At 35.3% G+C, this 19745-nt stretch overlaps 1 protein-coding gene across 2 annotated transcripts in view; it reads right to left on the reverse strand.

Moving 5' to 3' along the window:
* The window catches only part of NCAM2 (neural cell adhesion molecule 2), a 381172-nt gene that overhangs the window by 62576 nt on the left and 298851 nt on the right, over positions 1 to 19745 (reverse strand). For both annotated transcript variants that reach the window (XM_084874323.1, XM_084874324.1), the window contains exons 10-11: positions 13848 to 14035; positions 11067 to 11163 (exon numbers count right to left, since the gene is read on the reverse strand). In XM_084874323.1, the coding sequence (XP_084730449.1) occupies positions 11067 to 11163; positions 13848 to 14035 (285 nt within the window). The remainder of the gene's footprint in view (positions 1 to 11066; positions 11164 to 13847; positions 14036 to 19745) is intronic.

Consider the following 19745-nt stretch of genomic DNA (forward strand, 5'->3'; position numbering starts at 1 on the left):
GATAAGCAAGTGGGCCCTAAAGCAAATTAAGCCTGAAATATTGTTGGAAGCAAAAGATGACAAAATTGAAGTTGTCCTTTTTGGGCACATTATGAGAAGGTAGGGTTCTTTCCAAAAGACAATAATGCTGGGAAAGATAGAAAGCAACAGAAAAAGAGAAAGACCCAATACGAGATGGATTGACTCCATGAAACAAGCCATAGACATGAGTTATAAGAGCTGAGCAGGGCAGAGGAGAATAGGACATTGTGGACATCACTCATTGGTAGGATCAGTAAGAATTAGAGCTGATTCAATGGCACATATGTTATCTACACTAATAAAAGATAAATATGCAAACTGACCATCACTTCATGACACCCACCAGCCAATCAGGAGTGAGTATGCAAATTAACCTAGTTGTCTCAGTGGAGACTGACAGCAGAGAGGAGTTATTCCCAGCACGGCCTGCTATTGCCCCAGCAACCTGGGAGCAGGAAAGTGGGGCCATAGGCAGCTCCCAACATGGCCTGCTTGGCAGTCGCTGAGGTATGGAGCAGGCAGGCCCCACAGAGAGCAGAAAACTATGGGGAGTGGACCTAAGCCATCAGTAGGACATCCCCTGAGTGCTCCTGGATTAGAGAAGATGCAGGTTAGGCTGAGAGACACCACCCCCATGCATGAATTTTTGTGCACCAGGCCACTAGTGTAAATATATAAATAAATATGCTATTTTATCTCTAAAATTAACTTTACAAAACTAAAAAAACAAACAAAAAAAGATTGAAAGTAATGCAGTAAATTTCCATTCAGATACAATCAAACATTCATATAAAAATGTAATGACTATGAAAAATCAAATGTGCTGCATTTGCTGGAGTTAAAAGGGAGCAGTGCACATCATATAAAATATGCCTTATAAATGGTACTGGGTAATATGAAAAAAAAGGTTCATGACATTTCGGGTTTGAATGTTGTAAAGAAATGCAATAGTGTATATTCAGCTCTAATTACTAACAGTAAATTCTATGAAGTACATTATGTTATAATACTAAGGTTTGGATATAAATGTGTAGAATAGTGATGCATCCTAAAGTCATCTTGCTATTAAAATCTTATTTGGAAATAAAAATGTTATTTATGGAAATACTCTGTGTATGCTGTAATACATAAATACCATCATGATTATTATATTTCTTCATTCCTTAAGTTTTTACTGTAGATTATTTTCATCAGTAAGTTTGATCTAAAGTTTGCATCAGAGGCAAAAACATCACACACATATTGATAAACAGATTGTGTGTGTGAGTGTGTGAGTGTGTGTGTGTGTGTGTGTGTGTGTGAGCTGAGTGACTCTCTAATGTCATTTGAGAGTAAGTCAGGAGTAGGGAACGTCTGGTCCATGGGCCATATAAGACCCACAAAATCATTTAGTCTGGCCTTGCCAAGGCATTAGGGGTGAGTTAATTAAATGTTTGACCAAATATAGCAGGCTAATTTTTGGTTGATAATTTTCTATAGCCCACAAATTATGCTATAAAAATCCAAATGGCCCTTGGCCGAAAAAAAAAAAAAAGGTTCCCCATCCCTGCTCTAAGAGGATATCACAGTAATGATGATCTTCAGTGTGATGATACATTTCAAAGGAAAGGTGCTAAGTAATGGTAGAGAAAAAGAGGGTATGATTCCTCTCGAGCTCCCACCTTTAAAAAAATATATTTTTATTGATTTCAGAGATGAAGGAACAGGGAGAGGTAAAAGCATCAATGATGAGAGAGAATCATTGGTCAGGTGCCTCCTGCATACCTCTCTCACTCTCAGGGTTAGAGCTTGCAACCCAGGGAAGTGCCTCAACTGGGAATCAAAATGGAACCTTCTGGTTCATAGGCCGATGCTCAACCACTGTCTATCCAGGCTGGGGTAAGCTCCCACCATTGACCATAGGGCAGGTACATGGTCCTTGGTTCTTACACTGTAAACAGAAATAGTTACTATTTGCTAAGCTGTGTACCTCAACATGGCACACCTCCACAGAAATAAGAGCCTCTTTATTCTTAGCACAATGGTGCTATCACCAAACTTGGACCAGTGGGCATCTTTCCCTAGCCAGATAGTCTATTTTCACAGCTCCTGACTGTTACCTGATTTTCAATTAGATTTAGTTTGTGTTGGCCACTTTTTATTGCCTGACTAAAACAAGAAGTATGCTCATGATTCGAAGCTCCAGTATTGTTCCTAAACATTTTTTTTTTACATTCTAATTTATGACTTCTGAATTATTACATATTTATACATGCAGACATACATATGTACACGTAACACTGAGAAAAGTGACTAGAATATACCAACTCCTCAGGAAATATATGATGAATTAAATATATATATATATATATATATATATATATATATGTATATTTCAGAATGAAAAACAAAGATACAGAACAAATACAAGTGAATAGTGACTGAAAAGCCTAGAACTAACATCTCCACGTCTTCTCCCCACTTTCTCAGTTGTTTTATAATCACATTCTCCTTCATTCAATCTGTCATGTGCATTACTACTAATTAGTCTCACAGTTACTTTCATCTTTTCTGTATCACAATTCTTGTATCCATCTCTTCCTTCCTGTTTTCGCTATTAATTCCCAAGCTCAGGGTCTATTTGCCTCTGCTGATAATGCCATCGGTGGCTGTCAAGCTTCCTTTTCTATTGGACATAGCACCAAATTTAAACCCAGATGGTGTGTCAATGCAAAATCAACCTTTCTAGAGCACCACTCTAATCATGCCCCTCCCTGAGCTGGGGATTCAGGAGCTTCCTTTTCTTTACAACAGTAAACTTAACACTTTTCACTCTTGCTTTCAAGATCCTGAATTATCTAATCTCATTGGATATAAGCAAAGAGATCATATTGTAAAAGACTATCAAACATAGTCCAATGTTTCAAATGGGCTTGTGGTTATTAAATTTCAAACACAATACTCCCATCATTACTAGCATATTTTTTTTCTAAACTAATTCTTAACACTTCCCCAAATCAATAATTAATGAATGCCATCACCCATCACTGAATAAATAAATAGAAAATTTGTGAAAATGTGCATTTCTTTATTTACATGTTTTCATCTCTACTACTATAGGATTAAGAGCCTGGTATGTATCATCAAAATTTACGCATCTAAGTCTAGCCTTGATATTTTTGTCAAATGAAACCTTGGACGAATCCCTTAATCTTTCAACCACTGGATGAACCTATAGTGGAAGTCTGCCCTCCTCTTTCCCACATTAAACTCACTATCTCTAAAGGGATTTTTTAAAAAAAATTTCAGAGAGAGGAAGAGAGAGATAGAAATATCCTTGATGAGAGAGAATCATCAATCATCTGCCTCCTGCACACCCTCTACTAGGGACGGTGCCTGCAATCGAGGCATGTGCCCTCCTGGTTCATGGGTCCATACTGAACTACTGAAGCATACCAGCCATGCTAAAGGGCATTTCTTTTCCTTGTCTCTTCCCCATAACATGGCATCATCAGGTAGTTCTTTTTTAATTTTTCCCATGTTCTTCTCTTTTGGATTTTTATTCATTCTTCTCTGTTTCATTATCATAAACTATAATGATTTTTGTGAAATGGCAAATTTTCTTCAGTTTTACTATGTTCTCAGGCAAAAAAACACACACAAAAAAACCTCTTCTTTTGCTTCACTGTCACACTACTTGAATATGTTGTTCCTAATTTTTGCCCTGACATCTTTACTTCTGGGAAATTGGTTTTCTGAAATGCTGGAAAGCTAGCAAGTAAGGCCAAGTTTAGAGTTGCTGACCAGCTCTTTCCCCACTGATGAGGAGGTGGCATTGCCAACTTAGACCAGTGGGAAGAGTTTGATATTCATAAACCTACCTTTGAGTGTAAGTGCCAAAATGACTATTCTTTTAGAATGTTGTCTTAAACTTTATCCTAGACCTTTTCTATTGACACTTCACACTCATTTCTATCATTTAAACTACTCCCCTTTATCATAAGGAATACCAGGCTAACATCTTCATTGTTCAGACTCACCTGCTATGGTTCTTAGTGCCATGGGATGTGATACTCCTGGAAGGATGAGAAGTCTGATGGCATGTGAGTGCCCTTCTCACGTTGCATGAGGACAAGGTCTGCAGGTGTGAGTGATGGCAGCAGCCAGACTCCCTACTCCGCAGTCTAGTCACACAATTTCTGCTGCAAGGTGGCTGAGATGTCCTTAGAGGGGTAGCTTGGCAGCAGGACTTCCTGACATCTGGTTAGCAGTTACAGTTCTGGCCTTGGACTTGTGGTATTTTGTGACCTTAAAGCCAGAAGACTAGTGGCTATCTCTTGCCTTCCCTTTTCTCTGACTGTCCTATGCTTTTGTAACTACCCAACTCTCTACATCAAATATTTTCCTAATATCTCTCTGCCTAATAAACATATTAATGGAATTATCACATAAAGGATTCAACTTCCTAGATTTAGTAAGACCCTACTCTACAAAGTGTCTATAAACTGCATGTGCCTTATAGGCTATGCTGAGATGGGTTTCATCTACATCTGCTCTGAGTGGCCACCTTATTGCCAATAAAATTATATATAATTCCTATGCCAATTGTCGCCTTAGTCTAACATTATAGCCAATCTGTAACACATTTGAAAACCTGTAAATTCATTCTTATTTCACTACCCTTCTGGTTTTCTCCAATTCCCAAATCCAAATCATTTTCTATTGATCTATTCTCAGCACTTGGTCACATGTTTAAATTGCCTCCTCACAAGTAGTTATACTGACTCTCTGAATAAGTGTTTTTAGTTGTATTTGTTCATATACTTTTATGTATTGATTAAACTAAAGTACTCAATAAACCTGTCTTGATTATATCATTTTACCTCTAATATTCTCCATTAAAATACTCATTTACTCTTGAGATATCAATGGAAATTATTTCCTCATACAAACCCAAGTCTTAACAGTTCTCAGAAGTCATGGATTTCAATAGACCATTATTAACTGGGCATATTAAATATGACTCATAAGCAATTCAAGTAAAACACACAGATTATACATTCAATAATGCATCCAAATCTGAGCCAAACATCATTTTATGTTGTAGGATAAGCATAAGAAAACAATCACTCCTCCTATGGAAGTTATATTTGAATTACATAAAAGTAAACATATGAATTAACTAATATAAGTACTAGTCAAAAATTAATCAGGGAAGATAAATGATTTTAAGTAGAAATAAAAAGGACAGTAGGAGAGTTGTAATTTTTAATATGATGGACAAAAAATATCTCTGCTAAAAAGAGCAATATTTGACCAAGAACTTGGATGAAAAAGGTAAAGGATTGAGAAGTACAAATTGGTAGTTACATCATGGGGATGTAAAGCTCAAGATAGAAAGTATAGTCAATAATCTTACCTAATAATAGACAAACATGTAAATTGACCATACCTCTGCTACGCCCATGAGCCAATCAGAGTGAGTATGGCAGTTAATTTGCATTCACAGGCACCACCGAACAACTAGGGACCAGTGGGATGCTTGCATTGTCACCATGGCAACAACACAGGTGTTCTGCCTCACCCCCAGTCTCTCAGGGCCCTTGGGCAGCTTGGAAAGGCAGGGCCTGAGTGGAAAGAGGCAGCTCTGGGGTGGGCCGGAGTGGAAAGGCAGTGCCCTTGGCCCATGCTAGCACGAATCTTCATGCATCGGGCTTCTAGTATTGTAATAAGTATGTATAGTACCAAGCAGGTATTGAAAATATTGGGGGGGGGCAGATTATAAAGTATAGGTTTGTCTAGCCACACCTGAAATTAATACAAAATAATATTGACTTCAAACTGTAATTAAAAATAAAATTAAATAAAAATTGTTTGGGGTATAAATATTGATATAATAAAAAATATTAGGGGGAGAAAAAAGTTCATAGGAAGATGAGATATGCTTGAAGGAGTGTTTAAAGGATAAGGTCAGTGTGGGAGAGAGCTCCTTTCTGAAACAGCAAAGATTATTTTAGGACATTTGAGTTTACATTTATATATTTTGGGCTATGTGGAAAAATATAAACATTGGCTATGTTGAAATTTGTCTCTAAAATGCTACCAAAACCCAGCTTGCATCGCCTAGTTGTTGAGCATCAGCCTATGAACCAGGAGCTCACAGTTTGATTCCAAGTCAGGTTACATGCCCAAGTTGCAGGCTCTATCCCCAGTGTGGGGCATGCAGGAAGCAGCCAATCAATGATTCTCTCTCACAATTGATGTTTCTATTTTTAAAAAATATATTTTATTGATTTTGTACAGAGAGGAAGGGAGAGAGATAGAGAGTTAGAAACATTGATGAGAGAGAGTCATCAATCAGCTGCCTCTTGCACACCCCCTACTGGGGATATGCCCACAACTAAGGTACATGCCCTTGACCGGAATTGAACCCGGGACCCTTCAGTCCCCAAGCTGACGCTCTATCCATTGAGCCAAACCGGTCTCGGGTGATGTTCCTATTTTTCTGTCCCTCTCCCTCCTCTCTGAAATCAGTAATCATCTGAGATATGCAAATCAAAATGACAAAGAGGTACCATCTCACACCTGTCAGAATGGCTATCATCAAGAAATCAACAAATGACAAGCACTGGCGAGGATGCAGAGAAAACGGAACCCTCGTGCTCTGCTGATGGGAATGCAGAATGGTGCAGCCACTGTGGAGAACAGTATGGCGTTTCCTCAAAGAACTAAAATTGGAACTGCCATTTGACCCAGTGATCCCACTTCTAGGAATATATACCAAGAAAACAGAAACACCAATCAAAAAGGATATATGCATCCCTATAGTCATTACAACACAATTTACAATAGCTAAGACTTAGAAATAGCCTCAGTGCCTATCAGCAGATGAGTGGATTAAAAAAATATGGTCCATCTACACAATGGAATAGTATGCTGCTGTAAAAAGAAGGAATTCTTACCATTTGCAACAGCATGGATGAAACTGGAGAGCATTATGCTAAGCTAAATAAGTCAGTCAGAGAAAGATAAATATCACATGATCTCACTCATTTGTGGAATATAACGAACAACATAAACAGATGAACAAAAGCAGATCCAGAGTCAGAGAAGCATTGATCAGACCATCAAACCTCAGAGGGAAGGTAGAGGAGGGTGAGGGTAAGGGAGAGAGATCAACCAAAGGACTTGTATGTATGCATAGAAGCATGACCAATGATTCAGACACCAGGGGTTGGGGCCATCAGTGGAGGGAAGTTGGGGAAGAGGACACATATGTGATACCTTAATCAATAAAGAAAAATATATACACTATAAAAAAGTAAAGTTAAAAATAATGTCACCAAAAGTGTTCATGATAAATGGATCATGTTGCTTTATGATGAAAAGCTCCAAACTCCCCTTGCTGTTTACTTGACATAAAATAAGGATGAATGGTTTTAAGGACTATAATTTGATCTTTCACTACCTTTCTATTCATGTCACTATTCCTAATCCCTTCCCACAGCATCACTCTCCAATTCTCCATTAAGCGCCTCATTCTTTACCACCCTCCTCTTTCACAGCATGGCACATTTGTACAGTCACTTTGGTTTTATTTCCATCTTCCCTTTTCTTCTTCACTAAACCTGTTTCTACTCATTCTTTCAGATTCAACTCAAAAGTTGATACCTTTCAAGAGGGGAACACGATGTGATATATATGATTGTTTAGCACTGAGCTATATCATTGAAACAAATACAGATGAAAACTGAAAGGAAAAAAAAAGTTGATACTAGTTTGGAGCTTTTCCCAAGAAATCCAACCAGTATTCCATTTTGTGTTCCCAGGAATAAGATTCAGACTTTATTGCAAACTCCCCCCCCCTTTTTTTATACTCTTATCTGTAAAAATCAGGTGCCATATATATTACTTATCTTCATACTTCTAAGATCTAGAACAGTGCCTGGCACCTTCTAGAAACTCACTATATATGTAGAGTGAGTGAATTAACAGATAATCAGGAATTGAGGAAGGTATGGATTCCCTAAAAATAATGTCTAGCTATCTTAGTTTCCTTTTTTTCCCCAGAGGAGCATGGGAATTAGGAAATTAAGGGGATGACACAAATCGTTTCCAAAGACACAGAAGTTTGTCATATATTTTCTGAACACAGAATGTGACATACTAGTAGACTTTTCCAAGTTAAATAATAAAGCCGGTTATGTAAAAGAAAAATGGTTTAATATTCAGTTGAATAAAGTGTTTCTAAATGAATTAAGTTTAACCTGCTTCCAAATTTTATGGAACAAATGTCTGTTTAAAATACAGTCTAGGGACAAAAACAAATAGATGGACTAGAATTCCATATCCACCGAAGTCTGTTCAGTTGACCGAGGTTAACCTCTAAGCAGGTCTCCTTTCTCAAAATGACATGTATAGGCTTATACATGACTTAAGTGAAAATACAGATGAATTCTTCGTGATATCTATGAGTTAAATCAATCTTGGAAAGAGCGCTAAATAATTGGATTTGACAAGGTCTTATAGGTTAAAAAGATCAGCCCAAACTGACTAGATGAGATTAAACGGGCTAAGTATAAAGTCCTGAACTGAGGTTTTTAAAAAAATCTATTGCAAAGCATAGCACAGGAGACTTCACTGAAAAGCAGTTTTTGCAGAAAAGATGTAATACAAAACACAAGAAGGAAAATAAAAGTGATGAAATGAAATAGAATTTTGTATATGTAACAGATATATAGCATTCAGAATAAGTGCGGTCATTATAGCGTTATCCAATTTCATTATGCAGTGGTCTACAATGTCTAGGTCTAGGCATTATATTTAAAGAGACATTAACAAGCTGACTTCTACTCCAAAGAAGAGTGACCAAAGTGAACTATACTTTGGCTGATTGACATCTGTTGGGTGCATGCCATGTGCTGGTGCTTTGAAATGCATTTTCTCACTTAGTCCTCACAACAGTCTTATCAGGTCGACCTTGGAATGGCTAGTGGGTCACTAACACCCCCTTCAGACAGGACCTCTTTCCCCAGTGCTAGATGTGCTGATTGTTGATAGACTACAGCCCAGTCCCTGCCTTAAAACTTCACAGGAAAAGGTGACTTTAACAGAAAAACTGTCAATTAGCCCTAACTGGTTTGGCTCAGTGGATAGAGCATCGGCCTGCAGACTGAAGGGTCCCAGGTTTGATTCTGGTCAAGGGCACGTACCTTGCTTGTGGGCACATCCCCAGTAAGGGGTGTGCAGGAGGCAGCTGGTCGATGTTTCTCATTAATGTTTCTAACTCCCTATCCCTCTCCCTTCTTCTCTGTAAAAAATCAATAAAATATATTTAAAAAAAAGAAAAAGTATCAATTAAAGAAGGTAAGATCATTGTATTGAGGTTTAATATGAAAAGCTTACACTGAAAGGATGGATATAACTATCATAAAATAAATTAAGAAAGTTAATAAAATAATGAATTAAATTATTTAATGAAGTTTAGAAGTTAGAGTAAAAGTCCTTTAAGAAAAAAAACTTCTTACAAATGTACATATAAATATACAGAGTAGTTTATCAGATCCTGATTATTAGAAAGAGAAAACTTTAAGGAAAGAATCAATGAATTATATGATTGCAGTTAAATTTACCTTTATGTGTTCTAAATTTTAATTCACTTAAAGATATATACTTAAATAAAAAAGAAAGCATGTTTCCTACCTACAAATTAAAATTATCACCTAGGAGTTCATCTGTCTTTGCTCTCTCTATATCTAACTATACTTGTACTTCACATTTTTGTAAAAAGTTACTATTAAAAATGGTTATCAAATACATATGTGAAATATCTTATTTTTCTTTAATTAAAATAAACAATTTTGATCCAACACATTTCAGTTTTCTAGAATTTGCTTGAATAATGGTTTATTTACATGCTTAAATGCAGACTTCATCCCATATTTTCCATTGAGATTAACTTTCTAATGACTTCATGGTAGGCAATAAATATTAGTGTATTTATTTTTGCCTTCATTCCATCCTCCCTCTTTTCTTCTGTCTTAACTCACTCTCATCTTAATTTTTTTCCTTCTGGATTTTCTTTCCTAAAACCTTTTCACACAATCTATTCCTTCTTCCCCATTATAGTAAACTGGCCAATTGCAGGTTTTCTAATTACATAATAATTTGAGTATCATGAGCTTTAATTTCTTTTTTGGCCATTACTACTAATGATATTACTTTTGTGAATGCATTTTCATAGCAATAAAAATATCTTTTATAACTTAATATGAAATTATAGCGATGTATAAGAATTCTACTTAAAAAGGTTTTAAAATGTTTTATGAAAGCTATTTATTACATTAAAACATAATTTTTAGTAATTTTCTAATATTTGTCTGTCTAATCTTAGAATATAATGAATCACATTTTTATATCATTTGAGCTACAAAAAGTAGAAAATATGCATATTTCCAAATTTCTAATCTGACTTGTAAAACATAACAGCAAATTCTATAAATATATATGTGTGTGTTTGTATATTTATATTATATACACAATATAAATTACTAAAAACATAGCTGGATTTCTAATTAAAATATGTTTTAGACTACGTTATTACTTCTATATATTTAAGTTTTAGGGGAAGAACTAGAATGTTTTTATATAAAAAGAGAATAAGACATTTTTTAATAAAAAGTTGTATAACCATATATTTTCTATTTTCCATAAAAACAAGTTTATTATTTGCACTTTTAAGTTTAGAATTTTAAACTATATTCATTTCAGTTAATTTTTTTCTAAGGTATCTTTTATTTTGAATTTTTTTAGCAAATTCTTACTACACTTGAAATATAATTCCCCTACTTATAAATTTGAGGGAATTAGAATCAGGGTGTAAAGTCAAAAATTTTTAGTAAATACATTTTATGTCCTCACTGTATGTCAGATACAACTGTTCTAAATTTTTAACCAACAGCTCATGTTTTAGAATAAAATCCTGAATCATGACTTATTGAAATGTAAATGATATTTGCTTACATAAATGTTATATGAAATTTCAAAAATTGTTATGCTATACTTACCAGCCAAAGCAAGAATATATTCTTGAAATCTTGTTCCTATATGATTAGTGGCTGTGCAATTATAGCGTCCAAAGTCATTGTCAGATGTAGGTGCAATCTAAAATAATAATAATAATACAATTTTTACAGTTTTAAAACAATATCACAGAAGTTTTAAAATAGATTAGCATGTTTATCATCTTCATACATATTTAATTACTCAGAGTTCCTTGCCATAACTTTTTTCCTACATTAAGTCAATATCAATATACTAAGTAATATAAATCCTTTAAAGGTGTAATCCATGGAATTATACTATCTACAGGACCAGGTAAATATAGTTTATTTATCAATATATCAAGCAGATTAATGTCACAATTTCGTTAGGTTCATTGTTAGAAAAAATCATTAGATATTTATATGTGTAAAGCGCAGAAAGAAATACACTTTGAAAAACATATATTCTGCAATCACTTCATATGTGAACTTGTACCACACAAGAAACTTGTACCAATGTAGTAACTGTTTACTCTATTTTAGCCTAAGATCAGGCATATTTAAAGTTCAAGAAAGGCTCAAAATATGTCATATTTCTCCTTCTTATGATATTACTTAATATAAAATATCAATGAAGGATGGAGATTCATTTCTAGAAAATACTGAAAGGTGTTTTTTTTTTGTAGGAAAACACTGCCCTTGTGTGGTAAATCCCTGTAGAGAGGCAGACTATTTTGATATCTAATAACAGTTATCTTGCCTCCATTTCTGTTCAGTTCCTATCATTTCATTCTCTTTCATTTTAGGTAGAACATAGCTGACCTCAGTCCTTACACATTTGAAATCCATAATTAAATTAACCTTCCGGGACTCTATTACTGAACATTGGGAACAACCTTATAATTCTAATGTACCGAAATTCTGAAGGACTACTTCAGGAAAGAGATTCTATTATAGTAATTGATAACATTTTCAATCCCAGTAAGTATTATTAAGAGAGAGTATGATTACAAGAGTTGACGTTAATTTCAACTCTATCCCACAAGGGGGGAAATGATTTTGTGGTAATGGGAGGCTATTAACTAAAAATTCAATTTTGAGGTCCACTGAAGTTGATAATTTTGAAAGATACAGCAGTTGTATTGTTCATTTTCTAGTTAGCTGTCCATCTAGGAATAGAGCAAAGGCTGAAGGACTAGAAGTTTGAACAGTTCTGAAGTAAGTAGTAAGTACTCTTAACTGATTAAAAATTCATTTTTCTTACATTTAGTTTTTAATGATCCTGACTAATTTAATTTAAATAATTTTACTAATGAAGAGGGAATTGGGCTAAAAATGTCTTTATTCTATAGGCATAAGATAAAATTATTTGTAAATTCCATAAGGAAGAATGTCTACTGAATATGAAAGGCCAAGTGGGTACACAGCCATAGGGCATACTATGCCAACAAAGATGAAAGGTTCCACCATAAACCATTGACCTGTCACCTTGATCTTAAACTTCTATTCTCCAGAAATGTGTGGGGATGAAAATAAAGGTTTCTTTTGTTTAAGCAACCATGTCTGTGGTCTTTGGTTTTGGCAGCCAGAGCACACTAATATATTGCCCCAAAGCAGTTAAATTCATTGGTTGGTAGCTATGGTTAAATTCCTAAAATTTAGGTTAAATCTGACCAAATGTTTTATGAAATTGAGTTCCATGTCAATTTGCTAGTCGCTAGTCCTAATATAAAGAAACCAATTTAAATTGATTTAGACAAAGTGATTTAATTATCAGTCAATGATCCAAAGGTTTGGGAAAGTGATGGCTAAATCATTTTATCAACCAAGCTTTTACCTAAGTCCAATTGCCAGGTAGTAGAGTGTATAGGGCCCCAATGAGAATATCTTTAAGTTCATCCAGTACGGATAATTAGATGTTATTCTAAAACATAGAGTTTTAAAGATTAGTTCTCTATGTCCACCTAATGTCTGCAGTAAGTTTGTCATCATTAGGGTGACTCCTGAGAGCCAAGGACCACCAGGGTTCCAAAGGAATGGTGCCTCAGGCTCAAGTTGGAAAGAAAAGGGGAACAGAGCAATGCAAATAGAATTAGTGGAAAAGGTAGCATCTGTTCAGATAAATAAGACTGTTATACTGAAGAACATTCCCAATTGTTCTGAAAGCATCATCAATTGGAAGGGCTGATGATCATTGTCATAGGCACTTAAACTGGAAATTAGTGCACACACAATCTGCAATTTAGTAAATACAAGGTATTGTATTCAAACAGGATTTAAAGGCCAGGCACTTGGCAGCACAAAACTATTACCTTTACCATCTTAATTGTAAAACTAAAATGAAATGAGGCACTGAGTAAGTAAATCGGGATTATTTAGAAACTTGTGAATATATAGCGAGCACATCACATGTATGTATGCCGGTCTAAGGAGAAGGAAGTATCAACACAGAACCAATGACTAGTATAAACACTGAAATTGTAATTTGTGCCTCAAGAGTAAACAAATCACCTCCTTGTTTGTCCTGATATAATTGTTTTAATTTTGCAAAAATAAATGAATGAGAAATAACGTCTTTTGCTATATACTCATTTTTCTATATACGTAGTAAAATGTTAATCATTAATGGGTCATAATCCAAATGCATAAAATTTCCCTTTTTAGTAAATAAACACAGGTTTTATATGCATTCTGTAACATAAACATATGATAGTATATTCATTTGTTAAGATTTTTAAACATATTATAAAATAACAGGTAATGACTAAAATAGTATAATTTATTGATATGTACACAAGGACTTACCTCTAATATCATCTTTCTTCCTGTACTATATGTCTTTAAATTAGTAGTGTTTTTAGCTGGCAAGACTAATTTCTCTCTTCTCCAGTGCACTGATGCTGGTGGATTAGATTTCACATCACAGCTTATATTGATCGGATTTCCTTCCCAAGAGTAATAAATTGTTTGGTTTGATATGAACTTGGGAGCATCTATAAAGCAATAGAACATAACCGATTTACACTCCTTTCATTAAGATAATCACTTAATTATTGTAAACAATAGCAAGTATGACTTGACTACAAAGAACCATTCTAATTTCATATATTTAATATGCGATATCAGAACTAATAAAAACAAGTCATTTGACTGTAAAATAATTTTAATATTAATATAAGAGCATTCAAAGTTGATCAATTATTAAAATATGAAACAATGCTCAGAGTTAAGTTTGCTTTTAATATTCTGACAAAAAAAATATCTAACCAGTAAATTAATGGCTACCCACATTTGGAATTTGTTTCTCAAACAACTGGTATTGTAAAGTGAGATTTCAGTATAAAACTTAAAAAAATCAGTACCTGACAAAAAAATATCTAACTAGTAAATTAATGGCTACCCACATTTGGAATTTGTTTCTCAAATAACTGGTATTGTAAAGTGATATTACACGTCTACAATATAACAGAAACTAGATTCCTGTACATTATGTTTTATAAATATCAAAAGAGTAGCAAATCAGCCACATTCATTGGCACAAGATGGGCAGATGTGACATCAAACAATAGGGGTTGGGCCATTGTGTGAAGAAGAATGTGACTCGAATGTGACTCTGGGAAAGACAACACGTCAGGACCACAGCCTAAGAAAGAGCAGCTATATTTCACCCTGATAAATCAAAATTGTAACATCCACAAAACTAGGCCTTTACAGAAGAGTAGGCCTTTTTTATTATAGAAGGCTTTTTATGTTGTATGGAGGAAATAAATTTTGCCAGTTAAAGAAATAAGAAAATTCAGAGAAGTAGAGAGGAATATGGCATAGGCAGTAAATATCTCTTTAATAAATTAATATCTCTATTTTATTATTGTTATTTTAATTCTCACCTGAGGCTATTTTTCAATTGCTTTTTGGAGAGAGTGAAAGAGATGGGGAAAGACAAAGAGGAGTATCAATGTTAGAGAAACACACTGGTTGGTTGCCTCCTGCATGTGCCCGACCAAGGTCTGGAGGAGAACCTACAGCCAAGATATATGACCATGACAGGAATCGGACCCGGGAACCTTCGTTCAAAGGCCAATGCTCTATCCACTGAGCAAAACTGGCTAGGGCAATAAGTTAATATTTTTAAAATTGGAGAATGCACTACACACTACATGAGAGGAAATAATATGAGGTGCTGTGTTGAATATTTTGGGAAGTAAATTATCTTTAGGCTCCCATATCTTCTACGCAATGATTATATGATTAATAAAAATGTATGCAATTCTTCATAGACTGTGAGAAGATGACTATGTCAAGCTGGCGATAAAATGAATACACACTTTAAAAATCAAGGAACTAAGTTCACTTAGCTGTCATCACAATGGGAAGATCTCTAAAGAGAAATTATTTTGATTTTATGAAATGGCAGCTGGTTAGGCAGAGAGCCAGGATGGATCCCTTCAGCATTCAGAAGCGCTATATCCAGACCTCGACTGGCTCTCTTATTTCAAGTTTCCAGCATAAAGAGAACAAAAGTGTGCCACTGTCTGAAATCTGTCACTTTTTCAGAGTTGGGGTCAAGAGAGTCACATTCCAGCTACGCCAGGAGACATCCAAAGAAACGTTTGAGGCTGCCTTCAGACTGGGTGACACGTTTCTCCTGTTTTGATCACTGTGCTTTGTGTTTTATTAATTTCCCTGCCTTATTGCTGGGACTTAGAGCTGAATGGGCAGCGGGCACTCATCACTACATTCCTGTCACCGTCCAAGGCTTCCTGACTTGATTCCTTGCTTCGCACAAGCTTTCATTCACTTTCTCTTATCATTTCCTCTCAGGCCGGCAGGCTGTTGGTTCTGAACATGGCTTACTTGTGGCTGGTACCTGTGACCTAAGTCAAGTCTTACTGCTTGCTGAGCGCTGGCTTGAATTTCTGAATGCTGTCTGCTCACGAGAGGCCTGAAGCTGATGACAAAATACAACACAGGCACTGGCAACAGAGATATAAAAATATCTGACCCGAATTCCCATTTTTATGAATAACGGAATCAGGGAACTCACTGAATATATTATTCACTATGTGCTATCCATTTTGTGAATCAAATTGCAAAGCACAATCATGGTAAGATTTACAAATAATGAAAAGTAAACTTAAGTCTTTTAAAATCATATGGACAACACAGGCATTGTCCTTGTAAGACAGTATTGCACACTCTCCAAATAATTTACATGCTGTGGTGAAATACTGTCCTTTCTCCGAGTCATCGCACTCCACAGTATACAATTTTAAATATTTTCTTCTTTAATATGAGATTTTTAAGAACCACAAATAGCAACAATTATTTGAGTGTGTAATAAAATATTCTATTTTAAAAGCTTTGGCACTCGCCCCAGCCAGTTTGGCTCAGTGGATAGAATGTCAGCCTGCGGACAGAAAGGTCCTAGGTTCCATTCAGGTCAAGGGCACATGCCAAGGTGGTGGGCTCAATCCCCAGTAGGGGGCATGCAGGAGGCAGACAATCAATGCTTCTCTCTCATCACTGATGTTTCTTTTTCTCTGCCTTCCTCTATGAAATCAATAAAAATATATTTAAAAAATTATAAAAAGCTTTGGCACGCATCCCTCATCAATAAATCGCAGTATATAAAAATACAACTCACTTATCTGCATTGCCATGACTATACCATGTTCAAGGCCATTACCTGGCCAACTTTTCTTAGAAGCCCTCTCCTTCCTGGCTGACTGGCCTACCAGTTTCTCTTTTAAGATCATATTGCTATCCTGCTTAAACTTTTCTATAAGATTCTCTATACACTTATTAAATCAAAATATTTTATGATAGCTTTATACAGTTCTACATTAGCTGGCCTATATCTCTTCTCTGGCCTTGTCAACATTTGGGTTAACTTGGTTCCTTAAACTGTAATCATTCCTAACCTTGCCTGCTTTCAGCCCCTTGCCTACCTGTCTAATCTATCTAATCACTTTTTGATGTATTTCATCTTAATGTAGCTGTGTGCTCCATATTCCTAATTAAAGCATAAATCCCATGAGAGCAGGACAATGATGCCTTTCCTACAGTTCTGTGTAGCACCTGAATTTATATTTGATGCTCAGTGCATACTCAGTGAATAACAAGTGAACGAATGAAAACCCAGGATATGTATTCCAGAACATCAACACTCCATTTAACAGGAAAGGGAAAGCACACAGATATTTGTTTGACTTTCCCAAAATCACAGAACTTAGGACTTTAATGCAGTCTTAATTCTATAGCAATACATTTTCTTTCGTAGACCTTTATTACCTATTTTGTGAAGAAGCCAGCCACTTAAATTAGCTAAAAGTCAACTGTACATTTTCTTATATATCTAAAATACCTGATGCTCTGTTCAGTCATTAGGTTTTCTCATTTTATTTATGATGAGGAAACTACCAAGGGAATAAATGCTAATATATCCTTTGGCACATTTAGAGGATAATTTAATTAATAATTTCATAGATCTAGTTCTGCTCTACGTCCACTCTTATGCCGAATCAGCTACAGCAATTAACTAGATTCATTCCATGTGTCGTGGGAATTCTAATGGCTACATGGAATACTAAGTTAGATGTGTGTTTATTGCCAATGTAACCATAGTACTGGATGTGCATTTTCCATACTAAATTTGAACAACCAAATTATACATAAATCTCAGCATACTTTATGACCCTAGAGTCACTAGCATAATTTATATTGAGATATGCCTATATTTGAATTCTTAGCATATACTTTTACTGTTATTAGTGATATAAGTATGACTGGTTATAAGAGAAGTTTGAATATAAAGTAAATTATTCCTCTTTCTACATTTTTCTTCTTTCCTTGTCTTAATATTTTTCCTCCTTAAGTCACATATATAAATATTAATAAAAGTACTTTGCTACTTAAGGCTATGTTACCCTCTATTATTGCTTTATATATTGAATTTTCTGTAAATAGCTATGGTATTTTAAATACTATGCCATTACTATAAATATTTTCATATATAAATGTAGGAAACAAAGCTTTAGTGAATCTTATCTTAAAATTTCTGAGTCATCAAAAAAAAAAGCATTGGTTCCAGAGATACAACAGTGTTAAAATTATTTTATTAATAAAAACTAGAGGCTCGGTGCATAAAATTCGTTCATGGGGAGGGCCCTCAGTCCAACATGCACCCTTTCCAATCTAGGACCCTCGGGGGATGTCTGACTGCTGGTTTATGCCTGATCTTAGGACCTAAACCGGCATTCAGACATCCCTCTCACAATCCGGGACCACTGGTTACTAACTGCTCACCTGCCTGCCTGCCTGCCTAATCACCACAAACTGCTACCCCTGCCAGCCTAGTCACTCCCAACTGTCCACCAGCCTGTCAACCCTAACTGCCCCCCACCAGCCTTGTTGCCCCTTACTGCTCCTCATGCCAGCCTGGTTGCCCCCAGTGATCTCCCTGCTGGCCTAGTCACCTCTAACTGTCCTCCCTGCAGGCCTGGTCACCCCTTACTGCCCCCCATGCTGGCCTGATTGCCTCAACTGTCCCCCACCAGCCAGGTCACACCTCACTGCGCCCCCCCTCCTGTTCTGGTTGCCCCAAATTGTCCTCCCTCCCCCTGTGGACCTGTTCACCCCACACAGCCTGCTGTTCAGTCATTTCATCATCCCTCACTAAACCTCCTGCCAGCCTGGTCATCCCAAGGAAACTGCTGTTAGTTGCTTGGTCACCCCACTAACCCCCCTATTGACTTGGTTGGTCATCCATTTGGTTGCGATGGTTGCTTAGGCTTTTATATATATAGATAATGTTGTTTCCTCAGAATCTCCCTGATTTAGCAGTAGAACAATTTGTAATTATGTAATTTGGTTTATTAATGTGAAACAACTTCAGTGTGTCACTCTATTAAAGTTGAAAAAACTATTAAGTAAAATGTAAATATTTCATTTATTGTCTTAATTTGATATCTCTCCTTAAGTTTGTATATAGCTCTACAAACTTATTCATTTCTTAAACTTCACAGTTCAATCAAGCTTTTAGGACTTAAAAACAACAATCAAAAGCAAACTAAAAAATTTCTACTATTTTATCGTATAGTGAGTGGTTGTGCATCCAACAATGCTACCTATTAAGGAATATCTTGGTCACAACAAATAGAAAACAAAAACTCTCAATATTCAGAATTATTGCTTGCATAATAACAATTACATTAGAAATAATAATGATGATGATAATAGCTAACAGAGTGCTTGTGACCTGTCAATGCATGTTATGTAATTAAATTATTCATAATTACATTACATTAGGTATGGTTATTAACACATTTTACCTTTATATTTATCATGTCTTAGTTGGAAGACTAAAATGTAGGGAATTTTGTAACACTTTTCTACTTCACTTTAAGTTTCTTGAATGAAAATTGGTAATGATTGTCACATATTTATAACTTTCCAATAATCATAATTCTATTTAATTGGAATTAGATCACAATTACTTTCTGTTTAACTGCTGTTTAATTGACATATATTTTATTTTTAATGTGCACTCAATTAAAACACCTTTTTAATTTAAAGAGGTAAACTATCATCAAAATTTAATTATTTTTACATACATAGAGCAAAATATTTTGAGCTATATGGAGAAAAAGTAAAACAATTCAGTTATGATTGTAAATTAATCATATGCGATACATTTTCAGAGCA

Source organism: Pipistrellus hanaki (assembly GCF_964339955.1).
Source record: "Pipistrellus hanaki genome assembly, chromosome: 2".
Classification (NCBI taxonomy): domain Eukaryota; kingdom Metazoa; phylum Chordata; class Mammalia; order Chiroptera; family Vespertilionidae; genus Pipistrellus; species Pipistrellus hanaki.